At 43.1% G+C, this 25,730-nt stretch overlaps 1 protein-coding gene across 3 annotated transcripts; it reads left to right on the top strand.

Moving 5' to 3' along the window:
- The first annotated feature begins 123 nt into the window (after positions 1-123).
- On the top strand, positions 124-25,730 carry spen (spen family transcriptional repressor). Of its 3 annotated transcripts, none has more exons than XM_076026469.1 (15): positions 124-524; positions 3,446-3,766; positions 9,832-10,446; positions 12,961-13,118; positions 13,230-13,430; positions 13,513-13,664; positions 13,780-13,905; positions 14,014-14,127; positions 14,212-14,325; positions 14,412-14,512; positions 14,622-22,428; positions 22,572-22,916; positions 23,017-23,211; positions 23,344-23,502; positions 23,651-25,730. In XM_076026469.1, exons 1-15 carry the CDS (start codon positions 442-444, stop codon positions 23,780-23,782), a joined length of 10,623 nt encoding a protein of 3,540 aa, XP_075882584.1. In that variant the 5' UTR covers positions 124-441; the 3' UTR covers positions 23,783-25,730. The 3 variants fall into 3 exon arrangements, with proteins under 3 accessions (XP_075882584.1, XP_075882586.1, XP_075882587.1); XM_076026471.1 differs by lacking the exon at positions 124-524 and adding an exon at positions 2,376-2,569; XM_076026472.1 differs by lacking the exons at positions 124-524; positions 3,446-3,766 and adding an exon at positions 3,768-4,471.

Below are 25,730 nucleotides of genomic sequence, written 5' to 3' on the forward strand. Positions count from 1 at the left end.
CGGAAACATAGCTCATCGGGCAGGAGGGGGGTAATAAAAAAAAAAAAAAGAAAGAAAAAAAAAAAAAGAAGTTCACACACAAAGCCACGCCTGCGCGTTGCGCCTCCCAATACACGCGAAGTTGCTGCATCTTTTTAGGAAGCTACATGCTTTCTTTCGACACCCAAAGGTCGCATGGTGTCAGGGACGCGCCTAGTCACGGGAACAGTCCGGGGGGCGCGTTCACGAGGTGCAAGATCGCGCTTTAACAGTGAAGAGTATCAAACAGCGTGCGGGTATCCAACCTCATGGTTTACATTGGGTCACCACGACCAGTCAATGATTTGCGGCGAGGATTTTTGCTCTTTCCCGCTGTCGGTCTTGCAACCCTTTTCTGTTTTGCACGGAGTGGATCGGACGTAGCAAACTCATCTGTATGATAGGGCAGCAGGAGCACACAGTATGGTCCGGGAAACCAGACATTTATGGGTGGGAAATTTACCCGAAAATGTACGAGAGGAGAAAATCATTGAGCACTTCAAGCGGTGAGTAGAGGCACATGGACGATGGACGTGTGTGTGTGTTTATTCTCTTGGTGTAAGGGCGAAGTGCACGGCCAGCATCTCTCCCCTTGTGTCACACATTTTTTTTGTGAAGTCGGGATGAAGCAGGAGGTCTTTCCTCCCCAGTGTAGCACAGTACCGCTTGCCAACGGTGCTCCTCTTCTTCTTCTTCTTCTTCTTCTTCTTCTTCTCAGCTCTCCGCGATCGGGCAACGCTGCGCTGCATTTCGGCTGTGATAAGACACAGCCGCCCACTTAGTGGACATATGTTTTGCCATTTCATTTCATATGGCGGGAGGGAGGATGGAGGGGGCGAGACGAACTTGCAGGTGAGGTTCTGCGTGGTTCACAAGTCCCCCTTCCTTCCAGGTGACTATTTGGCTTCTTATCGGAGCCTCAGCCGTCCACCTGGCAACCCCAAGAAGGAGACGCATTATTTCCCCCCGTAGCGTCGAGGCTCTCCTCCACTGCACGCCGTCAGTGTAAACAAACTTAAGACCCTACCTGGCGAGCTGGTTCGAGGGTTCCCCCCCCGCTTTCTTTTTCGTTTCACGGTCTTTTGCATCCTTGCCAGACAGACAGCCAGCCAGCCGTCAAGGTCTGCTGCCGCGGCGTGCCTCATCAGAGACCCTGCGTTCCACTTGACTCCCGTGCCGCCACCGCCGCCGCCGCTTCTCCCTGAAAACCGAACCGGCGTCGTTCGACCCCCCCCCCTCCCCCCCAGCCAGCACCGCAAGCCAAGCGCAGCCTCCTCCACCTCATCCTGCGTCTCCTGCCTTTGCATCAAGGCAATGACATCAAGTAAATTAAAACAAAAACGTGGCGCGACATCAAGCCGCCATGACCGCCGTTGCGAACGGGCTGTGATTGAACACGGCGGGCTGATGTTGCAACCTTGTCAGGTTGTGGCAGGCTGCTCGCGTTTCCAAAGTGTGCACGGAAACGGCTCGCTCTTCTCCATTTTCTCCCCCGCTTGAACTCCAGCTTTTTTCTTCCCTGTAAACCGCTACTGCTTTCTCTCTCTCTCTCTCTCTCTCTCTCTCTCTCTCTCTCTCTCTGTCTCAGCCCTGCAGCCCGATCAGATAGAGAAGGACCACGGGAGGCAACAAATCGATATTTTTATTTGCAATATTAGAATCGCGCTGTGCCGTGGTAACTGCATGTGCAACTGGAAGTGAGCACAATTTGGACGTTTAGATTCTCTTCCTTCTAAACACCGGGAATGTGCATTAAAACACGCCGATGTGATGTTTTTGTGCGCCTCTCACGGTTGTCTGCGCGCTCCCGCCTCCCCCCTTCTCACTCGGCTGTCAAGGAAATAGCAGCCCGCCTCTCCGTCCATATGTGCTTCTCAAGAAGCAGCCTGTTAGGAAAAAAAAAAAAAGAAAAAAAAAAGAAAACCCGTCATGGTGTCCCTAAAACACGAGCAACGTTGCCCCCTTTCCTCCCTCCATGTGCAACGCGGCCACATCGGTCCAAAGATACTGCTTAAATTTCCAGCATGAATCATCTCGGTTTAAGAACAACTCCGGCCAAAAGGGCGATCCTCCCACACTGCGCCTCAGAGATACGAGCAGCAGTGGTAAATATACACATCGATACGAACAATCGTTCGGTTTTGTGTCTTTGTTTAAACTCTGGATTCATTATAGAAGCTACACGAACGAAGCGTGTGAATCGCTCACTGCTTTCACACAGTCTCGCAGAAAAAGAAGAGACGCACGGCAGCGAGGCGAGCACCCGCACGGCGTTTTATTTACACGAGCCCCTGCTATGATGCGCGTTATTAGCGTGTCTGACAATACTGTGCAAGCATGTTGGTGGTTGCAATAGTCTGAGAAGAAGGGACCGACTGGCTGCTCGCCGTTTTCCTTCCACCCACCCCCTTCCCTTCTTTGACTCGCCAACCCGCGCGCACGCCTCAGCTCCGGCGGTGCGAGCACCCAGAGGTGGCGCGAGCCGCCGTGCAGGTGCATGACAGCCCCGACGTGTGATAGAAGTCATTGAAGATGGGGGACGGCAGAATGAGTAAGCAGTGTTGAACGGCGTCTCTAAAATGGCGTCGGGTCTTGTTCGACGTGGTGATCTGGCATGCTAATAAATTTATGGGCACCCCAGCGTCTGTCAGACGGCGCAGGAACCCTCCAGAAAAGACCCGTGTGGGGGTTGGGGGTGTGTGTGTGAGTGTCTCAGCAGAAGGATAGGATGATGGCAAGCTTTAGCAATTCCACACCGAGCATGTTAAACATGTGCTATAGATTCCCCCCATTAGTCAATTTAAACATTTATTTAGGGGTGCATTTGCTTCCTTTGTAAATAAAGGATAGATGGGTATTTTAATTTGTAAAATATTGCATCCTGACAGATATGAAAATGTAAAAAATAAAATAAAATAAAATGAATCCCTGCCCTGCTTAATTGTTAGAAAATGGCACGTGCACGTCATTAATGGGTAAATATTACATTTATTCAGTTGCTGCTTGTATTCCCACCCGTATCCAATTCCAGCGAGGCTGGAACCTTCAGAGTGCATATTTCCCCTCAAACAAGCGCGCTCGCGCTCAACAATATGTGCACACCGCATTTATTAACATGCATTGTGCCAGAGCTTTGAGTGCAGTTGCTGGGTTACAGTTGCCTTGCAAGAAACTACCAGGGAGGATTGAATAGAGGTGGTAGTAAAGCCACCTTACCGCCCACCCCCTTGCCTGACACCCACGCACCACGCACAAACACACACACACACAAACACGCACATGCACACAATGTTATTCAGCAATATTCAGTATTTAGAAAAAAGCAATTATTTTGGGAATTGCATTTTTCGCTCCAAACATGAAGCCTCTTTGTAAATGCATCAGCAGGGAATCAACCAGTCTGTGTGTTTCCTTGTTCTCTATTTAGATATGGACGCGTGGAGAGTGTCAAGGTCCTGCCCAAGAGGGGTTCCGAAGGTGGAGTCGCCGCCTTTGTGGATTTTGTGGACATCAAAAGTGCTCAGAAGGCACACAATGCCATCAACAAGATGGGGGACAGAGACCTGCGCACTGATTACAATGAACCGGGGACGATTCCGAGCGCAGCGAGAGGGCTGGACGATAGTCTGTCGTTAGGCTCTCGCGGCCGGGATGTATCAGGGTTCACGAGGGCGGCAGGGGGGGCTGTTTATGGGCCCCCCACGTCGCTCCACAGCAGAGATGGACGATATGAACGCAGACTAGACGGGTAAGTCGACAAGTTTCTCTGAAGGCAAAAGGGGAAAACCGTGGTTTCTTGTAACATCTTACCTCCGAGCATCTTCCCACCATTTATTCATTTACTTGTTTTGGGGGAGAAGAGAGCGCAAGTTCGCGATTAAGCGTTAGTCTCGTAGTCATGTCACAGCAAGCACAACTGGATATATACGTATGTGCAGGTAGGCACCATGGCAGCCCAGAGCATCTTTGCACACCATTGTGTCTGTTGCGTAAACAAATAGTCAAAAGTTCACACAGGATTTTCTTGGTGAGTTTAAACATATCTGGGAGGTGGGTATGTCATTTGCAGATAATGCGGGACAAAGATTGGATATCGCAAAATTCCCTAGGATTATTGGAGAGAGAAGTGAGAGAAAAAGAGAGAGAGAGGAAGAGAAAGAGAGAGAGAGAGGTCCAGCGGCCTTCCCTCGGATTCCCCTAATCTGGAGTTATGGGCCTTGCTTGGTGGATTTAAGTCACCATTTTCACAAAAGAGCCGAGTGCACACATTGTATTCATAGAAGACGTCAATGTCTGGATTAGCCTAATTTGGTTTGCAATTATGGCACTCACCTCATGGAGGTGTTCACCGCACTCTCATGTGCTGGAGTCATGTGGATAACACACTCAGGATATGTATTCCCCTCTGTTGGATTAACTGTGGCCAGAAGCTTTGGAGGATATCACACGAAAGGTATGGGTTGCTTTCTTGGTTCTTTTGGGTTTTTTTTTTTTGTTTTTGTTTTATTTGGAATCAGATCTAAAAGCAGGGCATTTCAATTTGAGTACTGGGAGACTTCTACTGGTGATCCAATTCAGTTAGAAACAACAAGTGAGCAGTGACTTTTTTCCTGCATTATTTTTGTGGAGATTATTTTTTCATTATCATTTTTTTTAACCAACAACTCTGACCTATACGTTTTATAAGGACCGAAAGAGGACTGTAATTGGATTGTACAATTCCAAGAGTACTTGGAAAGTTGCTGCTGGACACAATTCACCTTACATCTGTGGATTACCTTACGCTTCCTGCATTTGGAACTATAACGTAACACTCGGATACAGTTTGCAAACAAGAAGGCACACGCAGAAGGTCCAAGGTGGTACCAATAAACTGTATTCCCTGAAGACTCAGCCACATCTTGCATCTATAGGACGCAGAGAACTCAATGCAACATCCATGACTTTTGAAGCTGGTCTCGACACTGGAAACGAACGCGACACTACTTTGAGGAAGAATATGGATTATCGTTCGGAGTCAAGTCCAAGTATCCACCAGTGTGCCAAAGGAATGCGACCAGAGTGGAATATTGGGGAGCTTCTCTAAACAAAGATACAAAACTGCATTTTTTGCTACTTGTGGAATCAAAGATGCATCAAAGATTGAAGATGGACTCCTGGATTCTATTTGTTCCAAGAGACACAAAAAACATTTTTCTCCCATCATGTCATGTGGATATTCTACACGGACTAAAAACCTGTTTTCTCAAGCATACCGACCATCAGAACCAATGTTTCAACGATTTAATCAAATCTGATGCTCCAGGCTGAGTCCAAGTATAAAAGGTCCGCTGCCCTGAAGATGAGGATTACATTTTTTTTTTTAAATCAGTCTTACTTTTCTTTTTTCCACCTCTCCACTCAACATTTTTTGCCAATTTTTTTTTCTGCTCACAAAGTTCTGTCTCCCTAGATTGTATTTGGAATTATAGGTCAAGTTACCACTCTCTCAAAAGGTTGGTATGTCCTGCCATGTGTATTTTAGCTGTCCTCTCTAACCCCCTAGTTCAAACCCCTGTCTCTCTCCATTTCCCCCACTAACCGTAGTAACTGGTACATAGACTGTTATTACTGCCTGTATGTCTACATGCAGAAAACTGTATCTGCACTGTTTTCCTTTCTCCTCCCCTCACTCGACCCCACCTTCAGCCCCTTCTCCCTTATGAACATATCGATTTCAGTACGTCTTGGGATGAATAATCAAAGACTTTACCATAGCACAGGAAATAGTCAATGACAATTTCATCACAAAAATGTTAGTTAGTTAGTGGTAGAAAAAAAAATCTATGCAAAAATAAACATACTCTGTATATATCTCCCAAATACGTCCAGTAAAGAGGTACTGTAGCTAGGAGAAAAGAAAACATAATATCAATGTAGTGCCTGTGTTACCTTATGCCTGAACAAAAAAACCAACACCATATAGGCAGAATGAAATATAGTGGTTAAATAAATTTGCATCTATGATTTAATTTCATTGAGCCTTAGTTGAGACCATTTCACTTTATGTGTCTAATTTTGACATTTAATTGTTTCAGTCATTTATTGAAAATCAAGAAAAAAACAAGTCTTTGTCCAAGCATTTTCTAGGCTAAGATGTAATATAAAAATACAAATATAAAAACTGTCAATAATATTTAAATTACTTTCAGTCAGTCTGACCAACATGCGCTTTTGAGCATTAATGAGAAAAGCAATTTATGACCGAAATGATTGATGCTGTTTCATTTTTGAAAGCCCTACGCAATATTAAAAAGGAGCATTTGCTCCAACCCATGATTCTTTTGTTCTTCCTTCTCCGCTGTGATGTATTAACCTTATCTTTTATACAGGAAAAAAACAAAACAAAACATGATTTGCCATTTACACACAAATAGACTTTAAAATTTGCTTGAACATTGAAACTGACAGTAACTGATGGGTTCATGGTTTCAAATATCTCATCGAAGCCCAACCAACCAACCAATTTATGGAGAGCATTTTTAAAATGTTTGACTGATTTGTGCCGAGGCTACACTGACAAAAAAGATTTCCCCTATTCATTGATTAATTTAGTTCAATCAGTCCAATGTGCTTTTGAAATGGATCAACCAAAAACCATTACAAATATAAGATGAGGTATTTCATTTACGTTGTTTTTTATATTGTTTTTCTACAATCTACATTTCAGATATGATATTTTCAGTGTTTTCATTTGCCTTGCCAGTAAGCCGAGAGCGTGGCGGTCTGTTCGATCTTACAAAATAGATAAATAAGTAAACAAAAATGAAACCAACAACTGAAAATAGGTAAAGAAATTGTCCCTGTATTTCCTCAAATGACTGAGCCACCACATAAAATTGCCTCTTTAGTATGCTGCTGGAATTCAACCTCATATGTATGCCGTTCACGTAATCCCCAAACAGTTGATGTGCTTAGCATGCACCAGAGCGGACTAATAATCAAACGCTGATGGAAACTCAGCCAAAAAGTCTAACTGAATTATTTTTTAAGCTCCATGAATAATGTAGAACCTGTTTTGTGTAAAATGAAATCGAAGTGAAATTGAAGGCTATCTATTGAGCTGCGAGCCTGCGCCACCAAATTAGCATTTTTCGAGAGCATCTGGGGGTCAAGGTAATCCATCACTTTCACAGCAGACATCGGTGCGCTATAGATGTTATTCATGAATCCAACTCACAGATGATTAAATCAAGTGAGCCGAAACAGAATTTGCCCCTCACCGGTTGTACTTTAGGCACAGTGCAGTGAAAAACAGACTAAATGTCTTCCAGTCAGAGCCAGAGATCCAGGTGACTCCCATCCTATCGCATGTATTCTTTTGTTCTTCTGATTCATAACGTAAATGCCTAGACAAGGCTGTTTTTTTCACAACACATGTTCTAAAATGTATGACGTTACAATTGCTGGCTGCATTCCAGAGTTTTCTGATAAATTCCCTAAGAATCCTAATTATCATGCAATACAAAATATATTCTTGCCGACGAGAGAGGCTGAGAGGCATTTTCAGGGATACAAATGCTGTCTTTTTGTACGACAGTTTTTCAGGTGGTAAAAATGTGAGTGTAAATGTGCTCAATACATTCTTTGTCAGGTGTAAAGTCCAGGAGAGACGTTCAATAGGAATTCATTCTATGGATCATTGACCATAGAAAATGCCTTTGTGGACGTCACACTTTTCATGTAGCTCCAGAAAGATTGCTGCGGCACATTTCATAACCCGCGCTACATCATTTCTAAAGCTGCTGCGATGGGCATTTTCATCACGCGTTCCTAGATGTTTGGAGGGAAACAGTCTGTGACGTTAATTAAACAAAGGCACCGAGGACACCAGTCTGGAGTCGGCGGTGTCTTGGCAGCTAAAACATTAATAAATCATCAAACTTATTACAAAAAGGAGTAGTTTGGATTTTCGTCTGGCTGCCACACATTACCTAAAAAGAAATATTTGAAAGAGTGTGTCAATTCCGTTCATGGAAATGCTGGTGCCATTTTTTACAGTTACATTTTCACACCGCATACATTCGTTGTGAAATGGAACACTGTGTCATCATTTCGTATGAGCGCTGGTTCCTGTCATGCAGCACCGTCTAGCCCATTGTTGTTTCGGTTTTCGATAGTAATAACTGAATACTGCAGCAATAATAAGATTAACAGTTCTCAACGTAGTTCTAGTGTAGGCTAAACTCCAGCTAATGGACGGTTACATGGGGAGATTCAGGTTGTTGGTTATTTAGTGTTGGCTATACACTGCTTCTTTTTTAGTGTGGTAGCTTTTGTTTTAGCCGAGAGTGAGCGACATTATTTTCTCCTTCTTCTTGAGTTATAATAAAAATCAAGTCTGTAATGTAATATCATTTGTTTTGTCCAATTGCCTTAAAAGTTAAAATAGGTAGCACTATTTTAGCTTGGAACACACACACACACACACACACACACACACACACTCTGTCTGTCTGTCTGTCTGTCTCTCTCTCTCACACACACATACACACACTTGCACACACACACACACCTACACACACTTGCACGCACACACACATACACACACACGCATGCACACAGACATACACATGCACACACAATCAATTTTCCAGTAATTTTTAAAAAAGGTTTCACATTCCGCATTAGTACTACATTCAAATTTTACCATTTTAAACCTTCATACTTTACTAAATTGACAGACTATTAAGAGACATACACAAATAAATAATCGTTTCTGTAGATTTATTCAACCTTTTTTCTGCCCAGTATCAAAACATCGTGGCTGAGTTTGATGTTACCTGGAAGAAGAAAAAAAAAATAGTGATAATTGCTGTCATGTCTCCCTAATTAAACAGATTTTAATTGCTGGATAAAATGAGCGCTGTAACAGCGTCACAATTGTATTGCCAAATTATTTCTCTTTACTTTGATCACTAAGAGGATCTTCATAAATGAACAGACTGTCCTCTGTTAGAACTGCTATTGTGCATTCTACTAAAAAAAGAAAAGAATCTCGAGAACAAAGCTCTCTGAGAACAAGTGGTGTCAAATCGTGTAACATTACAACAAAAAGATTGTCAAAAATCACATTGGAAAGCCCACATCAAAGTCTTTCAGTGAAATGAGGAAACAACTTTTGAAATTGTTCCTTATTTTAAGTACCAGAATAATACATCTGTTAAAAGGACAAGTCTCTTCTGTAAATGTTTTTTGGTTAAATATCCCTAATTGACATATTGGACAGAGTGAATGATATCGTAAATTATGCTAATTGTCCTTTGTGTGTGTGTGTGTGTGTGTGTGTGTGTGTGTGGACATACACGCACGCATATCTAATATCTGTATTTAGCACAGACCTGTAAAAAACAAATCTTGATTTTATTAGTACTCACTTATTTAAAACTAATAGTCATCATTCAAAGCAATTGTAAACTTTTCAACGTACATGTCAAAATATTAACAATATTATCATTACTATTTAACTCGATAATGTGCTCCAAGCTAAAATAGATTTGAAGGACAGCTTGAATTGATAGAACAATAAAGAAGTTGGGATAATAGCGGAAGTAGTAAATCATCCCTTGGTGTTCAGTCTGTAAGTGACAAAAATAGCACCTGTAGAAATTCGGGAACTCCCTGTTTTCAAACCACCTCCTTTTTTTCAGTGTGTCCACTTGAGAAAAAAAACACCAAATATTCCTGATGATGATGACTGCCCACTACTTGTTGCCATGCTTTGGCCATTGCCACTAATATACCCAACTAACGCCATGTTCTCCCTCTTTCTAGGACGACGGAGAGTCGGGATCGGGCTTATGATCACAGTGCCTACGGACATCACGAGCGTCCTGGTAGCAGTTTTGAACGCCAGCGGCACTACGAAACAGACTATTACAGAGACGCAAGAGACAGGACTCTGAGCACGGCCGGGAGCAGCTCCACGACCTCCAGTGGAAGCGGTACGACCGTGTCTTCAGGAGTTGTTGGAAATATTGTCAGCGCGGTTGTGGGCAGCGCAGGAACAGGCGGGCCAGTCGGGGCCGCCAGTGGAGTAAGTGGAGTATCTACGTCCAGCGGGGTCGGATTCTACCGCTCGCATAGCCGGAGCCCTTGTCGCTTCGAGACGCCAGAACCTCGCTATGAGTCTCGCGCCAGGGAACCTTTTACGTTGGCCAGCGTGGTTCACCGGGACCTTTACCGCGAGGACCGAGGCCGGCGCGGGGAGCGGGCCTTCCGCCACAGTCGTAGCCGCTCACCGCACTCGACGCATTCGAGGAACCCCTCCCCTCAGAGACTGGCTAGTCAGGCCACTCGTCCTCCACGTTCCCACAGCGGGTCGGGCTCCCACAGTCGCTCCTCCAGTTCGGACTCGGTCAGCAGTACCAGCAGCAGCACGAGTGGCAGGTGAGTGAAAGCGATCCGGCGACTGAGGTCTTCCTCCCCTGTGCATTGCTGTTGTTTACACTTTGCGTCCCTGTCTGCAGCAGTGGCTGGACGAAGTCCCAGAAAGGACACTGCTGCAGACTGAATGCTGCTTCAAATGGTTGTGAAATTTATCCTGCAAAAAAACATAATACATGTGGCATCACTTGTTCGCTTGCAAGAAGCAAGCAAACGATGCCACTGGCGATAATCGTGAAAAACGCCACAAGTAGACAAACTGTGGTTTAGTAAACTTCTGAACTTTGGTTTTGAAGCTATTTTCAGAAGGGAAATGGATTGATTTTTTTATATTGTTTGAATCTGTGGTTGCCTACATAATGGCTAGAGAGCCTTTTTGTCTTGATCTGATTATTATCAAGAAAATCTTGTCTAGGTTGTCTTTCTTGAAGCCAGAGGTTATGCCAGGAGACACAACAAGATGCATTTTTGAAAGGGCTTCACTTGAACTTTTCAACAGACCCACTTGATAGATCTGCCGTAATCTGCCGAGTTGACAAGAGTCAAGATAATGTGACTTTTAGGAACGAGCCAAAACATTATAACGGCTGAAGGGTGAATCAAACAACATCGATCATCCTGTTACTACGGCTTCTGTCCCTCGGCGAGGGATGTTTGGTGGAAAGTGAGCATTCTGTCGTTACAGTTAATGTGCTTGCAGTGGAGAGGATGAACAAGCGTAAGAATGTAAGTGACTTTGACAGGATACAAATTGTGGTGGTTCGCCTAGTGGATTCTGTGGGTCTTGTTGGGTCCTTTAAATCTGCAGCAGTCAACACATACCAGACACTGGTCAGACGAAGGATGACTTCAAACTGACGACTGGTTGAGGTTCATCCCAGACCTGCCTCTGCTCTGCAGAGAGGGTTACCTGGTTTTATCTGGTGGCACGAAGTGGCTTTCCAATTAATTTCTTTTGGGGCTCGACACGTTGATCTGAGTGCCTTCATTTACCCCAGTTGAAAAACCAAAGCAATCTGTCTGACATCTGGATCCCAGTGCAAGAGTAAAGGGTCTCTCGGTCTAATGAAAGTCTTTAACATCAGCCATACATATCTGCAATGAAATAGTTTGGTGCATATGTGTCTAGTATGATTTATTTATTATTATGATAATCATTTTTATTATTACTATTATTATTCATTGCTGAATATTATGCAGTATGTCTTCCTGCTTTTCTTAAACCCTCATTCAGTAATACCTTTCCGTCATTATCCTTGACAAGCCGGGTTCAATCTTGTAACTATTAATATTTCACTATAGATTGTTAATTTCCTGATATAAAATCTGATATGAAAATGTACAATATAAAACCGCTGTCTAAAAATCCCTCGTGAAGTAGTGTTTCCTTATAATCTCAGCTTATAAGTAAAATAACAAAAGCCTTTTTGTGCAATGAAAAAATTCCATATAACAAAGCACAATGGCCATGGTCACGTGAAGATGTTTTCATTGTGTTGTATGAGTCTGTTTTTAAGGGCAGTATAATAATCAGGTTTCAGCGTCTAAATCAGCTCCCTGCTGCTTGGTGACATTCATCATTTTTATTTATTTGCCTTGTGTTGTGATAGTCTATGATGCTGTTATTTTCTGTTAGGATTAAAAAAAAAAAGAGAGAGCTGCGGCCTGTTTACGAAACACCATGATTGTGTCTGCCAGAGGCATTTCCCCTGCCTTATTAATGCACCTCACCCTCTATTCTTTTCTTTTTCTTTTTTCTTTTTTGTTTGGGCTGACTGCATCACCTTTAGCTGCACAGCTCTGAGCGACACGCAGCGACACATGTGGTTTGATGAGGTAGTGCCATTGGAGGAATTTCAGGAGACGGCTGGTGTATTTTTCTCACTGCCTACCTCTGTGTATGGGTAATAGCTCCCCCCCTCCGTGAGATCCAGTTGAAACTGGAAATTTCTGGCCAGTGCTGGCTGCCTGCCCACTCCCACAGGCCAGGCTCCGTCAGCAGCACTTCCGGGAGCGTTTGAGCACAGGAGGAGAAAGTGAGAAGGAAATAAACAGCGGAGGACATAGAAAGCGGAGACAGGCATGGGAATGGTTTTAGGGAAGCTGAGCACGAGGCGGACATGATTTAGCAAATGACGTGCAAATCCATCTTTTTCCACTGAGTAAATGCACCGTGTAATTAGGAAGTGGAAGGAAGGGAATATTTTTTTTTCCAGCACACAGAATTACATTTTTTAACAGGGGCTCATCATGAAAATCATGGATCATTTGCAAATGCATGGAAATATATAACATACAAAACCAGATTTTATTTCTGAATGCATCATCACATTTTTATTTCTTATTTTACAGCATATCATTTTCTCTAACACGGTGACATATATATTTGTATATATATATGAAATAATAAATTAATATACATATTAAAATTAAAATAAAGATTGAATTACAAAAGGCAATCACCAGTTAAGGTAAAATACAACAAAACTATAAGGCTTTCTTCCTCTTTTATTCCAGTGATTCTAGCAGTAGCTCCAGCGACGACTCCCCGGCACGCTCAGTGCAGTCTGCAGCTGTTCCTGCACCCTCGGCACTTCCTTTATCCTCTCTTGACAAGGATGAGCCACGTAAAAGCTTTGGTATCAAGGTCCAAAACCTTCCTGTGCGCTCTACAGGTCAGTTGCACGGAGCGCTGTTTTCCTGCACAAGTGATGCTGCAATGTATTTCTCTCTTCATATTTTCATCACACCGATATTAAACTGAGCATTTTGTCTTTTTTCTGCAGATACAAGTCTTAAAGATGGTCTGTTTCATGAATTTAAGAAACATGGAAAAGTTACATCTGTTCAAATCCACGGCGCCTCAGAAGAGCGCTACGGGCTCGTCTTTTTTCGCCAGCAAGAGGACCAAGAAAAAGCACTTGGAGCATCAAAGGGAAAGCTTTTTTTTGGCATGCAAATTGATGTCACAGCTTGGAATGGCCCGGGTAAGCTCTAATATCCGACTGTATTACAGGAAAGATAATTGTAGGCAAAGTAAAATGGTTTGAATAAAGGCTTATTTTACAGAGACAGAGAGCGAAAATGAGTTTCGGCCTCTGGATGAGAGGATTGATGAGTTTCATCCAAAGGCAACTCGGACATTATTCATTGGAAACCTTGAGAAGACGACTACTTACCATGACCTGCTTAACATCTTCCAACGCTTTGGAGAAATAGTGGTATGTTGTTATATTATCAACACAGTGGACTTGAGGAGCTGAGCTACAAGACCAAGAGAGTTTGACCAGACCATCCTCACTAACAGTATTCATATTCTTTTCATTATTCCCAAAGGACATTGACATTAAAAAGGTGAATGGAGCCCCACAGTATGCCTTTCTACAATACTGTGACATTGCCAGTGTCTGTAAGGCTATAAAGAAGATGGACGGTGAATATCTTGGCAACAACAGATTAAAGGTGTGAATTATTTCACTTGTAAATCATTCAGTTTCTGCTGAGTCCTTGTTTTTCCCAGCTGTTTTCAAGATAAAATGAATATGAGGTAATGTGTTTGTCCATCCTCAGCTGGGCTTTGGAAAGAGCATGCCTACGACGTGTGTTTGGTTGGATGGGTTAGCGTCAAACACAACTGAGCAGTTCCTAACTCGCCATTTCTGCCGCTATGGACATGTTGTCAAGGTATGTGTGTTTATTTCCCTCCCCTTGATTAACCATTGTTTGCTTTTTGGCAACTGAGGACACTGTTTTCCTCGGTTTCCGCAGGTGGTATTCGACAGAATGAAAGGAATGGCACTCATCCTGTATAACAACATTGAGTATGCTCAGGCTGCTGTTAAAGACACAAAGGGGTGGAAGATAGGTGGCAGTAAAATCAAGGTAATTGAAACAAATGCATTAAAACTGTAATTTAGTGTTTGAGTAATTGCATATTTAACCTGCTTCTACACATTTTTTTTCTCCAGGTTGATTTTGCCAATCAAGAAAGTCAGATGGCTTTCTATCGATCAATGCAGGCATCTGGCCAGGATATTCGGGATTTTTATGATATCCTGTCTGAAAGAAGGTTGGTTACCATATGTTTAAGAAATGTGTATTTCAATATTTCTTTATTTGATTTATTTATTGTAAGTATTTCTGCCTAATTTTGCATTTTTGGGATTTTCTTCATTTAGGGATGATCGTCGAACTCAATATGACTTTCAGGCGGAAAGACAATATTATGAAAATGTTCGAACAACAGGAACATACACGGATGATCCTCGCCGAAAGTATCCTGCGAGAAGTCGGGAGTTCTACACTGAATGGGACCCGTATCAGGGAGATTACTATGATTCACAGTACTTTGAGGACCCCAGGGAATATCGGGAGTACAGAGCTGATCCTTACGAGCAGGACATTCGCAAATACAGCTATTTGCAACGGGAACGTGAAAGAGAGAGGGAACGTTTTGAAACAGATCGTGGACGTGAGCATGGGAGGCGGACAATTGAGCGTAGCCAAAGCCCATCTCACATTGCATCGCGTCGCCCTGCCAGCCCTACAGCATCTCCCTCCCTTTCAGAGAGGATACCAAGTGATTCGGATCGCCGGATTTGCTGTAGATCTTCAGAAAGAAGTGGTAGCTGCAGTTCTGTTTCCCCACCAAGATTTGAAAAACTGGAAAAGGCTCGCACTGAGAGGTATAACAAAACTGATAAACTTGAAAAGGACAGACTTTTTGATGTTGACAGAGGAACCTTAGTTGAAAAGGAGAAGCGGGCTGGACGTAAAGATCGGACAGAAAAGGACAAAAATGAAAAACAGAGAATAAAGAAACTCAAAGTTTCATCGCCTGTTATCCAGCCATGTGAGGCGGAAACTGAACTTGAAACAGAGGTTAGCCCAGATGCTATCCTTCGGAATAAAAGCAGTAAAACTTCAAAGGAAAGCACGAGCAAAGGACGGTTAGACCTTCTTCCTTGTGTTGTCCAGTTAACGCGCGTTAAAGAAAAAGAAGGGAAATTGATTGGTCATTCTGTTCAAGAGAAACAAAATGTGAGGGGTGGAAATGATAGTCCCAGGATAGTATTACCCTCACCCGACCAAAGGAGTCCCCCATTTCGGACAGAAACATTGAAAAGTGACATCTCTAAGCATGGGAAGGTGCACAGAGACAAGAATAGTTTAATTGAGTTTGCTGACAAAGATGCCAAAATCAAATCCAAAAAACATGGAAAATCTGAAATTGGATTTGACAGTAGTATTTCTGTGGATATTGACCGGCTGGCTGCAAGGAAAAGGCGCTTTGAAGACTCTGGAAAAGGTGATCGACTGAAGAGAAGTAACGAGGAGGAGCTTGTTCGACGTGGACTTCATAAAGTATGGAACAGCGCTAAAGAGACAGATTTAGACAAGAACTTCTTGATGAAAGGGATGCCTTCAAAAGACCATCAAAAGGACAAATCTGTGCGGATGACGCCAATTAACAGTCCGAAGGATGGACATGAGTGTGAAAATGAGTCCATAAGCATCTCCTCCGAGCACCAGTCACAGTTACAGGAGGTGTCTGACGAGTGTACTGATCAGTTAGAGTCGCCCTACCTTAAAATGGATTTAGAGAGCTCAAAAATTGAAAACAGCTCGACAAAATTGTCAGATGATTGCAGCCTTGACTTGGATGAAATGAAAGAACAGCAAAAACACATTTTGTCTGAAAACAAACAAAACAGAGGAAAGTACAGGGGCTCAGATGATGGATATGAACACACGGGCCAGAATGACGCATCAAAACATATTGAACAAACTCGATGGCTCAAACCCAAATTTTCTGATCCTGATAAGTCAGTTAAGTTTGAAAATCCCCCAGCAAGTAATGAAACTTGTGATTTTGAAAAGGATTATATCTTGCATGAGACTGTCAAATCAACCCGGGACGTACCCATTGATGACATCTCCTGTAAACGAAAGAAGTACGAGAGCTTTGACTTTGAAATTGCCCCTTTAAAAAGAGACTGCAGCTACTCCAGCACCCCAAAGTTACACGAGGAAATCTATCAAAATGTAACACCATCAATAAGTCAGGGTCACTGCTCTGTAACTGATGAAGATGAAACAAGTCCGATTTCCTTGTGTAAAATAAGCAAAGAAAGGAAATGCAGCCTAACATCAGATGATGTGTTTTCAAACACAGAGACATCAAAAAGCACTTTTGGCCTGACAGCCACACATTTTCAGTCTTCTGAAACAGAGCTCCCAAAACTCAAAACCAGCCTACTTGGCTGTGATGATGAGTTAATGCAACGCTGGGCAAGAAGAATGAAATCTGATTCTGTAAGAATGGAAATGAATTTCTCCAGTGATATTGCAAAGCACGATGGGATTCGAAAATGCTTGGGCCAGGATTTGGAACCAGGAGAAGTGCAGTCTGACTCAGATGACGATGGGGAAAACAAACAAATTTCTCCCAAATCCACGAGTTCACTATCTTATATCCTCAGAGAGCGTGATGAGCGGATGAGTGACCTTAAGCTTTCTGGCTCCTTGGAAAAAAATAAGTTTTATTCTTTTGCATTAGACAAAACTATAACTCCGGATACAAAAGCACTTCTGGAAAGGGCCAAGACTCTGTATTCTTCCAGGGAGGATAATTGGTCCTTCCTTCCATCACGCTTTCCAACCTCCCATAGTTGTACGGATAAGGACAAAGTGGAGTTAACTCCAAGGCCTATTCCCTCTTGGTATATGAAAAAGAAAAAGATCCGTACAGGCTCGGAGGTAAAGTTACTTGATAAAAAAGAAGATCTTAAGCCTCAGGACCAAGAAAGGCAGGACCTGTTTGCTTCCCGGTTCTTACACAGTTCAATCTTTGAACAGGATTCCCGACGATTGCAACACCTTGAACGTAAGGATGTAGATTCAGAAACTGGAGTTGGTAGGCAGTTTTCTAAACCAGGATCTAATGAGGTGCAACCTGAAACTGCAGTAAGCGACGTCTTACAGGAACCTAAAGTGCTTTTCCATAGCCGGTTTTTGGAACTCCAGCAACAAAAGGACAAGGAACACCTTCCGATTGATTCTGAAAATGATTTGGTATTAGTAGAAATTAAAACAGATGAGACTTGCCCATCTGATAAAGAATGTGAGCCAGTGGTAAAAACAGATGACAAATCAGTCAGCCCCCCAGTCATCTTGTCGATTTCACAGTGTCTGTCCTCCCCCAAAGAGTTGTCTTCACCAAAAAAGAAGGAACTTTTGAGTCCATCATCAGAGCAATCGGTGCCATTTGTTAAGATAGAAAATGAGGAGAAAGTCCTTGAGCTGTCCTCATCTCATTCTCTCAATATTGAAGACAGCAAACCAGTTGCTTCCAAATTAAGTGTAAGTCCTCCACCTGTGCTGTCAGAGCCAGAAAATGACATTGAAACCAAAGCAGAGTTTGAACATAAGGTCAAAGTGGCAGATATTTTGGTAGCAGAACATAATCCCCTTCCGGAAGACAAACCTCCTACTCCCGGTGGTTCCCTAATTGGTGTTGAGAGAAAGGCTATGGAATTTGGCTATTCCGACGGTTCGAAGGTTGACGAAAAGCCTGAAATGTTAAAGTTAGAGTCTAAAATTGAAAATCAGGAAACAAAGCACTTTGAAGAATCTCTTAAAACTGAAACAGACAGTGAGATGTGTATGCCAGAGCTTGAAGCTGAAATAAAACCCTTACCTAGCCGCCGGCAGACAAAGAGTAAAAGGTCAAAACAACTGTCAGGAGTGCGCACCTCACAGCCATCCCAGGTTGTTCCTGCTGAAAAACCTGCAACACGTAAGAGTGAACGGATTGACAGAGAGAAATTGAAACGGGCATCGTCTCCTCGAGCGGAGGCAGCTAAGACGTTATCTGAGGCTAAAACCACAGCAAAGTCGCCAATTCACGCATGTGATTCTGAGCCAAATCTTGAGTCAAGTTTGATCCATGGGAGAACACGCCGCAGAAACGTAAGATCAGTTTATGCCACTCTACATGAAGATGATCAAGCTGGCAAAGAGGTAGTTGAGTCATCACGTTCAATGCGAAAACGTGGTGCGGATAAAGAACAAATACAGCAAGATGTTCCAATTCCAACGACCAATCATGCAAGGCGAGGACGCCCACCTAAAAGAGGTGTCAGGCGTTTGGAGGATGTTTCACCAGTTAAGGGGGATCAACAGAAAATAATGGAAGAAGAAAGTGAAGTAAAGGAGGCCTCAGCGTGTGTCGAGCTTGTCAAAGTCTCTGAAGGATGGCGTTCACCACGCACTCAAAAGTTGCAACAAGCACAAATAGCTTTATCTGTTCCTATTAACAAAAAAGGAAGTAGACCAGACAAACAATCTGGAAGCACATTAGTGATAGTTGACAACAGTGAAGCCGAAATTCAGGATGAGTTCAAGCCTGGAAATAAAGATGATTCCGAGCTGTTTTCAAAATTACCTGAAAAAGTGGAACACACAAGCTCACTGCTGCAAAGTAAAGAAAAAGATAATGTTAAAGATACTGGTGCAAAGAAGTCTATTTGTGGAACAAGTGAAAATGTAGACAGCAGCTGCTCTGAGAGAAAACAACAACCTGAAAAGGGCGTTAAGGTAAAAATGCCAAGACTGAAAAGAAATTCCAAACAGACAAATGAGGAAAAATCTCATAGCTTGAAAAATCTTGAAATTCGTGTAAGCGTCGATGATGTAAAAGGTTTACTTCGTCCAGATGATGACACGCCTGAAGCATTTAAGCCTCAAAATCCGCCAAAAAACAAGATAGTATTGCAAGAACATGAAGAAATTAAGATTGTGGACTGTGTGAACGACTCAAAACAATCCAGCGTACAGGAAAAGGAAGACAACTCATCAGAACCTGAACCACCTCCTGACCCAGCAACTCTGTTAGCCAGGCAGATGGAACTAGAGCGAGCAGTTGAAAACATAGCTAAACTTGCAATTGAGCAAGCTCCTCGGACATATAAAGAACAGCCATCAAGACAGCCTGCTGCATTGCCTCCTGCCAGTATAGAGCCAGAAGTTGAGGCTGAAGAGGAGAAGCGAGCTAATCCTGCAAGTGAAACTGAACTAGCAGCTGCTATTGATTCCATTACGGCTGAAGAAACATGTGCAGATGCGGACAGTTTTACAACTCATCCTACGTATTCAGCTCTTATTCCTACCTCAGACTCTGTCTCATCATCCTCCTCAAATGAGATCATGGAACCTGAAACACATATGGTTATCAACAATATTCTTGCAGCTGACTCGGATGATAGTTCTCTCGCACATAGTCCACCAAGGGTACTGGTTGAGTCCAAGGTGCCCGAGGAGGCCCCTCAACTTGAAACGCCCAAGAAAACAGGTAAAGTCAAAGCCAAAGCACCTAAGAAGCAAAGGGGCCGTAAAGGTGGGGCTAATAAGAAAGGCGATATTACTGGAGGTCTTTCACAACCAGATTCCTCCCCAGTCAAACTACCCGAGTCCATTCCAGAAGACCCAGAAATGATTAAGTCTAAAGCGGTCACTGTTGCTGGAGCAACTGTTGCAGCATCAGTTGTCACGGCTGTTGCAACTTGTAGGCGAGATGTCACAAGTGCCATAACTGTAGACACACCCAAAGAGGCAGAACAGCCTGATGTTGAACAGCCCGTACCCAAAGAATCTGCCTTTCATTCAAGTACAAGCAACTCCAGTTCCAAAAAGCGTCCTCCAGTTGTAGAGCCATGTACCCCTACTCTTGCCCCTGTTTCTACTGGCCAACAACCCGTATCTCAGTTCAGTGTACCCTTGGTGCGGCCAGCCAAAATACCACTTTCGCCAGACTGGCCTACTAGAACTGAGGAAAGCAGAATCTATGTCGCTCCTTCTTGCCACATCACAGTGGTCACTCCTTCGGCACCACCACCAGCCTCTCTTGGAGCCGCTTCAACAAACCCCCCAAAGCCTCCTGACACCAAGGCATCAGATATTGACTCTAGTTCCAGTACACTAAGAAAAATACTCATGGAACCTAAATATGTTTCTGCATCAAACAGCAAGTCGGTACCTACAACAACGGTGACTTCTGCACTCTCGGACCCTTTGCGGATGTCAGAAAATGAGAATCCTTCAGAGCCAATGGTTTCTAGGCCACTGCATTCCGAGGAGAGGTCGGCCTTATCTTCGCAGTCCATACATCACAAACCCTTTCCACTGAGCGAGTCTCAACAAAACAGTGGAGAAAGGACCCAGCATACAGTTATTTCTCCAACTACCTCAGTGATAAGTCGAATTCCAATGCCTTATGATACAGAGGAAACCCCACAAATTTCACTCAGTAATCGGAGCACTGGACTACCTATTCCGAAACAAAAATTTAGAACCCACTCCAATGAAAATAATCGCTACCATGGCAATGATATTGTGGAAGAAAGCAACAGAGGGCGTTCTGTTGTTGAGACAACTTCCTACAGTACAGGTTCTGGTCCAGGCCTAAGGGTCAATACTTCAGAAGGTGTTGTTGTTTTAAGTTATTCAGGTCAGAAAACTGAAGGACCTCACAGGATGAGAGCCAAAATTAGCCAGATTCCTCAGGCCAGTGCTGGTGATCTAGAGTTTCAACAGTCTGTAACCAAATCTTCGTTAAAGCAAGACCCACTCAACACACCATCCCAGTCACTTACCCCTAAGGTATCCTCAAGTCCAGCTTATGGACACACAGGGGTTCTTTTAACAGGCCAGCCTTACAACGCTCAGCCTGTCATTTCCAGTACTAAACAGGAGAGTCTTGGATGTGATAAATCAGATGGTCTCTATCATACAGCATCCCAGGGTGGCGTGGTGAAGATGTTCCAGCAGCCAGTTAGTTCTCCTCCTGTCCTGATGTATAACCAAGCTGTGATACAGCAGCACGGCAAGAGAAGTTTAACGACAGAACCTGTAACTAAAAAGATTGACATAAACAAAACTGTTCAACAATCTAACCTTAGTCCAATCATGAGTCCCCACCATCCATCATCTGGATCCCGCATGAGCCCAAGCCCAGGTATACAACCTGATAGGTTATCTGTACACCTAAAGCAAGAACCCCAATCCCCACGAACAACTGTTCATTCTCCTTTGCCGTTCGTCAAATCGTGCCCGCCAAATAGTTCTCCGAGAGCAACATCTGTTGTTCTAGGTCATGGCATTTCACCAATTTCTTCTTACCATTCCAGTGTACATCACCCTCACTCAGAACCATCTTCTGTCATAATGCAGCCACACAGTGTTAATCAGGCGATTGCTCACGAACCCAGAATGAACACACAACCAGGGACTGCGATAAACTATGGAAGAAGAAGTGATCCTCTGTCTTCTGCCCACCCAGTGCCTGCACAGCGCTCAAACACACCACAGCCAAATGCCATCAGAGATATTGTTCTACAATCTCACTCCAGTGCCCAAGGGTCTGTGAAAGGAGGAGGTGCCACCAGTATTGGTGAAGAAGACTCAAGACACTTCAACCAAGCTCTTAGCAGACCTTCTGTGCCACAGCTGAAATCAGAAGTTATGATGATTCACGGTGATCACAGGGGACTCCATCCAGGCATACGCATGGACCAATACAGAGACATGCACCAACGCATCCTCATGCACCAGCAACTGGGGGATCAGAGTGCTGTAGAAGCAAGACAGTCCCGTACCTTGGAGACAGGAAAAGCCACCTCCAGCAACATCTCCGGGCCTTCAAAGAGTCGTATAGTGGGGAAAAACATTGAAGTTCCTACTAAGGAATCTCTAAAACCACTTGAGGGGAAGCTCATGCATCCATCTTCCAATGAGAGTAGAATTAGGGGTGTACATACGTCAAGTCCGATCATGATGTCTCCTCACCCACATGGGGTTCAGCTGATGTGCCAAGGGGGCGTTGGATCCTACCCAGTGTACCGTGACATACGGGGCTTCCCATCCCAGTTTTCTGGACATACCTCATCAGGACACGGCCTAGCTAACCAAGGCATTACACCATCACAGGTTTCTTGAATTTTCTACTATCATTGACTTTTTCAAATCTTATTGTGTACTTCAAGGAATGGCATTGATGTGTTGTAGTCTATGATGTACAGATAAGTGATAATTCATAAACATTTTGCCTGTGTGTTTTTTTTTCCAACCAGGTACAGCCAGAACAGGATTTGGGTCACAGAAGTAAGATATCTCAATCACATGGTGGAGGAAGTGATTCCAAACCTGAGACTTCCCATCTTCGCCATGCAGCCACTACTGACCTCTCACACATTTCCCGAATACAAGGAGACACAATCTCACCTTCTTACCAGTCCCCGATGACGTCCCCCATGAGTCTCAGCTACAAGCCAGATCTGTCCCTGCAGAATGGCCCTCCTTCCTTCTTGCCGACGCCTCCACCAACAGCACAGCCAACAAATTCACTGCAGTCACGGCCTGAGACCAAACTGGAGCATTCAGGACATCGCTCCATTGACACGGTGCAGCTTTTAACGGTAGGTAAAAAAGACCACCTCGGAATGAGCGAAACATGACATTCATTCTAAAAGACTATACCATACACTAAAACAGGATTGTAACACTCTGTCTCTTCAGAAATATCCGATTGTGTGGCAAGGCCTACTGGCTCTGAAGAATGATCAGGCTGCTGTTCAGTTGCACTTAGTTGCGGGCAACACCGTACTGGCCCAGCGCTCTCTGCCACCTACAGAGGGAGGTCCCCTTCTCCGAATTGTCCAAAGAATGAGGCTTGAGGCTTCGCAGTTGGACAGCGTGGCACGCCGGATGACTGTGAGTTCTTTGTGATTGGTTTTGAAGTGTGGGTAAATGTGTTCACCAAGACCAATCCCGTTGACTCTTGCTTACCTGGATTAATGCCATAAGAAGTGCCTGTTCATGTAAGGTCTGTGAATGTGCTTGTAGGTGGAGAATGACTATTGTTTGCTGCTGGCTCTGCCATGTGGTCGCGACCAGGAAGACGTTCTTGGCCAGACCCAAGCCCTGAAGAGTGGTTTCATCACTTACCTGCAAGCCAAACAGGCAGCTGGCATTATCAATGTCCCCAATCCTGGCTCGAATCAGGTTTGTGCTCATTGAGACATTTCTGTCCTGTCCTTGTTTTTACATTTTTACTTGTCTGTGAAAAATTAAACATGAAAACACAAATATAAACTTGCTTGTTTCTGTAAAGTAAAATAAAGTTGATTCTAATTCTGATTGTGATTCACAGCCGGCATATGTGGTGCAAATTTTCCCGCCGTGTGAATTTTCGGAGAGCCACCTTTCGCGCCTGGCGCCGGACCTTCTCAACAGCATCTCCAGCATTTCCCCTCACCTCATGATTGTCATTGCCTCCGTTTAATTACCTCCATTTCTTTTTCTTGAACAAAAACCAACACCAGCCCTTTCTAACTTGTCCAGTTTTGTAAGCTGGAATTTTCTCATATTTTTATGAGTTTGATTTTTGATTTTTTTTAAAGCATGCACTCACTTTTTTTCTTCTTAACTTCACCGAGTCCTTAAGTCGCTCACTGACATTGAATTCTGAGAACTGTACTTTTACATTGAGGATTTGCAGAGTTGAACTGGGATTTTTGATGACCATTTCAGATATTTGATTTTGTCATTTGACATTTTTGGAGGTGTTGTGCATAGCCTTTTCTAATTCCTAGCTTCATTTTAAGGTATGGATTAAAACCTTCCTACGGATGTTTTTTTTATCTTCATGAAAACGATTGTGATTTCTTTTTTGTAAGACAAAAAAATTCATGATAATTCATTGCACTATGTTATGGGAAAAACTTGTGAATTCTGTACAGATTTGAGTTTAAACGATACATGTAATGGATTTACTCTTGTGATCACCCATGCTTATTAAAGCATGAAGAAAAAAAAAAAATCATTGCTTGAAAAATGATCAAGAATCATCAAAGTTGGACCAGTCATACTGCTTTTGCTCCTACATTATCAACCAACGTGTGTGGCATTTACAGGCTCTACTTTCCATCCCGAAGTGTTCCCTGCCCCAGGAACTCATGAGGGGCCATTTACAGAGTTGTACAGTTTACACTCAATGCCTCAAGTGGGGACTATATAAATAATATTTAATTTGTTTATTCTTGTTTGCATCCTCTTGAAGCCCACTGATGTTGTGGGCAATTTTGAAACTGTAAATAGTATAAATATTTAAAGATTGTCGCAAAGCGGAGAGACCAAGTGAATTATTTTACGGGACAAATCATCAAATTTAAAATGTTTTCTTTCTTCTTCTTCTTTTGCTTCTGGAAAGGGGCAGCTTGGGGGGCTGGGATGGTTCTGTATCTGACCCAGTGGTAATTAAATTCTTGCTAAAAATATTTTTTAGATTGATTCCGTGCCAAAATGTCTTTTGCAAATGCTTAACAGAAGCTATATATCTTGAACAGAAATTGATCAGAACCTATTTTCATATGTGACTTTGTATTTTGCCACTCTGTGGGCAGACTTGATTCTTTTTTATCGTTCGTCAACCCGACCCTGTTACTGCAGTGCTTTTACATTATGAAACTCAGTTCTCATTTTGAAGAGACCATTGTGTTTTTAAGGGTTGCATTTCTGTTTACGTTGATGTTTTTCCTTTCCCCCCTTGTGGTCCTCTACTGCCCCCTGCTGTCTGGAAAAACGTCTCCCCATTGTATTAAGGACTTGTAATAATGACTTAATGACATATGTGCTATAGCATGCTTTATTTTATAACTCGTAAAGGGTAAAAAAAGAAAAAAAAAAGAAAAGTTAAATCATAGAAGCAAAGAATGTGACTTGAACTTGATATCATGCCGCTACTGGATGTTTATCATCTGTCCCCATACCCCCCCCCCACTCCCCCCCCAACTGTCTTCATGAGCCAAGCTGTAAATACTTATATCCTTTATCTGTGCTCTTGTGTATTTCTTCCCATTTATTATTGTCTTTCTTCAGGGTCCTTATTTTTGTTTTGTGCAACAAAACAAAGCAGTCTGAAAAAGACAGGAGAGGAGGCGTGTGAAACCGATGCTGAAAGTAAAACCATGTTTGTCAGTTTTGCGATGTAAATATTTCTATGACTGCAAGCTGAATTCCCTTTATGTTTATGTTGAAGGCACTTATAATTTTTTGATAAACAGACAAAAAATTAAAAAAAACAGACTTAAAGCGGTAATTATGAAAAACTGTCTTTTGATCAATCTTCATTTTGAGTGTATTTTGCTGTTCCTCCATGAGGACATTTTAAACTGTAAAATAAATGGTTGTTTAACTTACTTCTGAAGATCATTAAATGGTCCATCACTCTT

Source organism: Nelusetta ayraudi, unplaced genomic scaffold (assembly GCF_046127955.1).
Source record: "Nelusetta ayraudi isolate G7.1 ecotype Tasmania unplaced genomic scaffold, CSIRO-AGI_Nayr_v1 ptg000019l, whole genome shotgun sequence".
In the NCBI taxonomy this organism is placed as follows: Eukaryota; Metazoa; Chordata; class Actinopteri; order Tetraodontiformes; family Monacanthidae; genus Nelusetta; species Nelusetta ayraudi.

Excerpts from the sequence above, each read along its gene's own strand:
- spen (XM_076026469.1), top strand. The coding sequence starts at position 442 with ATGGTCCGGGAAACCAGACATTTATGGGTGGGAAATTTACCCGAAAAT. Across the intron at positions 3,767-9,831 it reads TATGAACGCAGACTAGACGG|GACGACGGAGAGTCGGGATC; the intron begins GTAAGTCGACAA and ends CCCTCTTTCTAG. Across the intron at positions 22,429-22,571 it reads AAGGCATTACACCATCACAG|GTACAGCCAGAACAGGATTT; the intron begins GTTTCTTGAATT and ends TTTTCCAACCAG.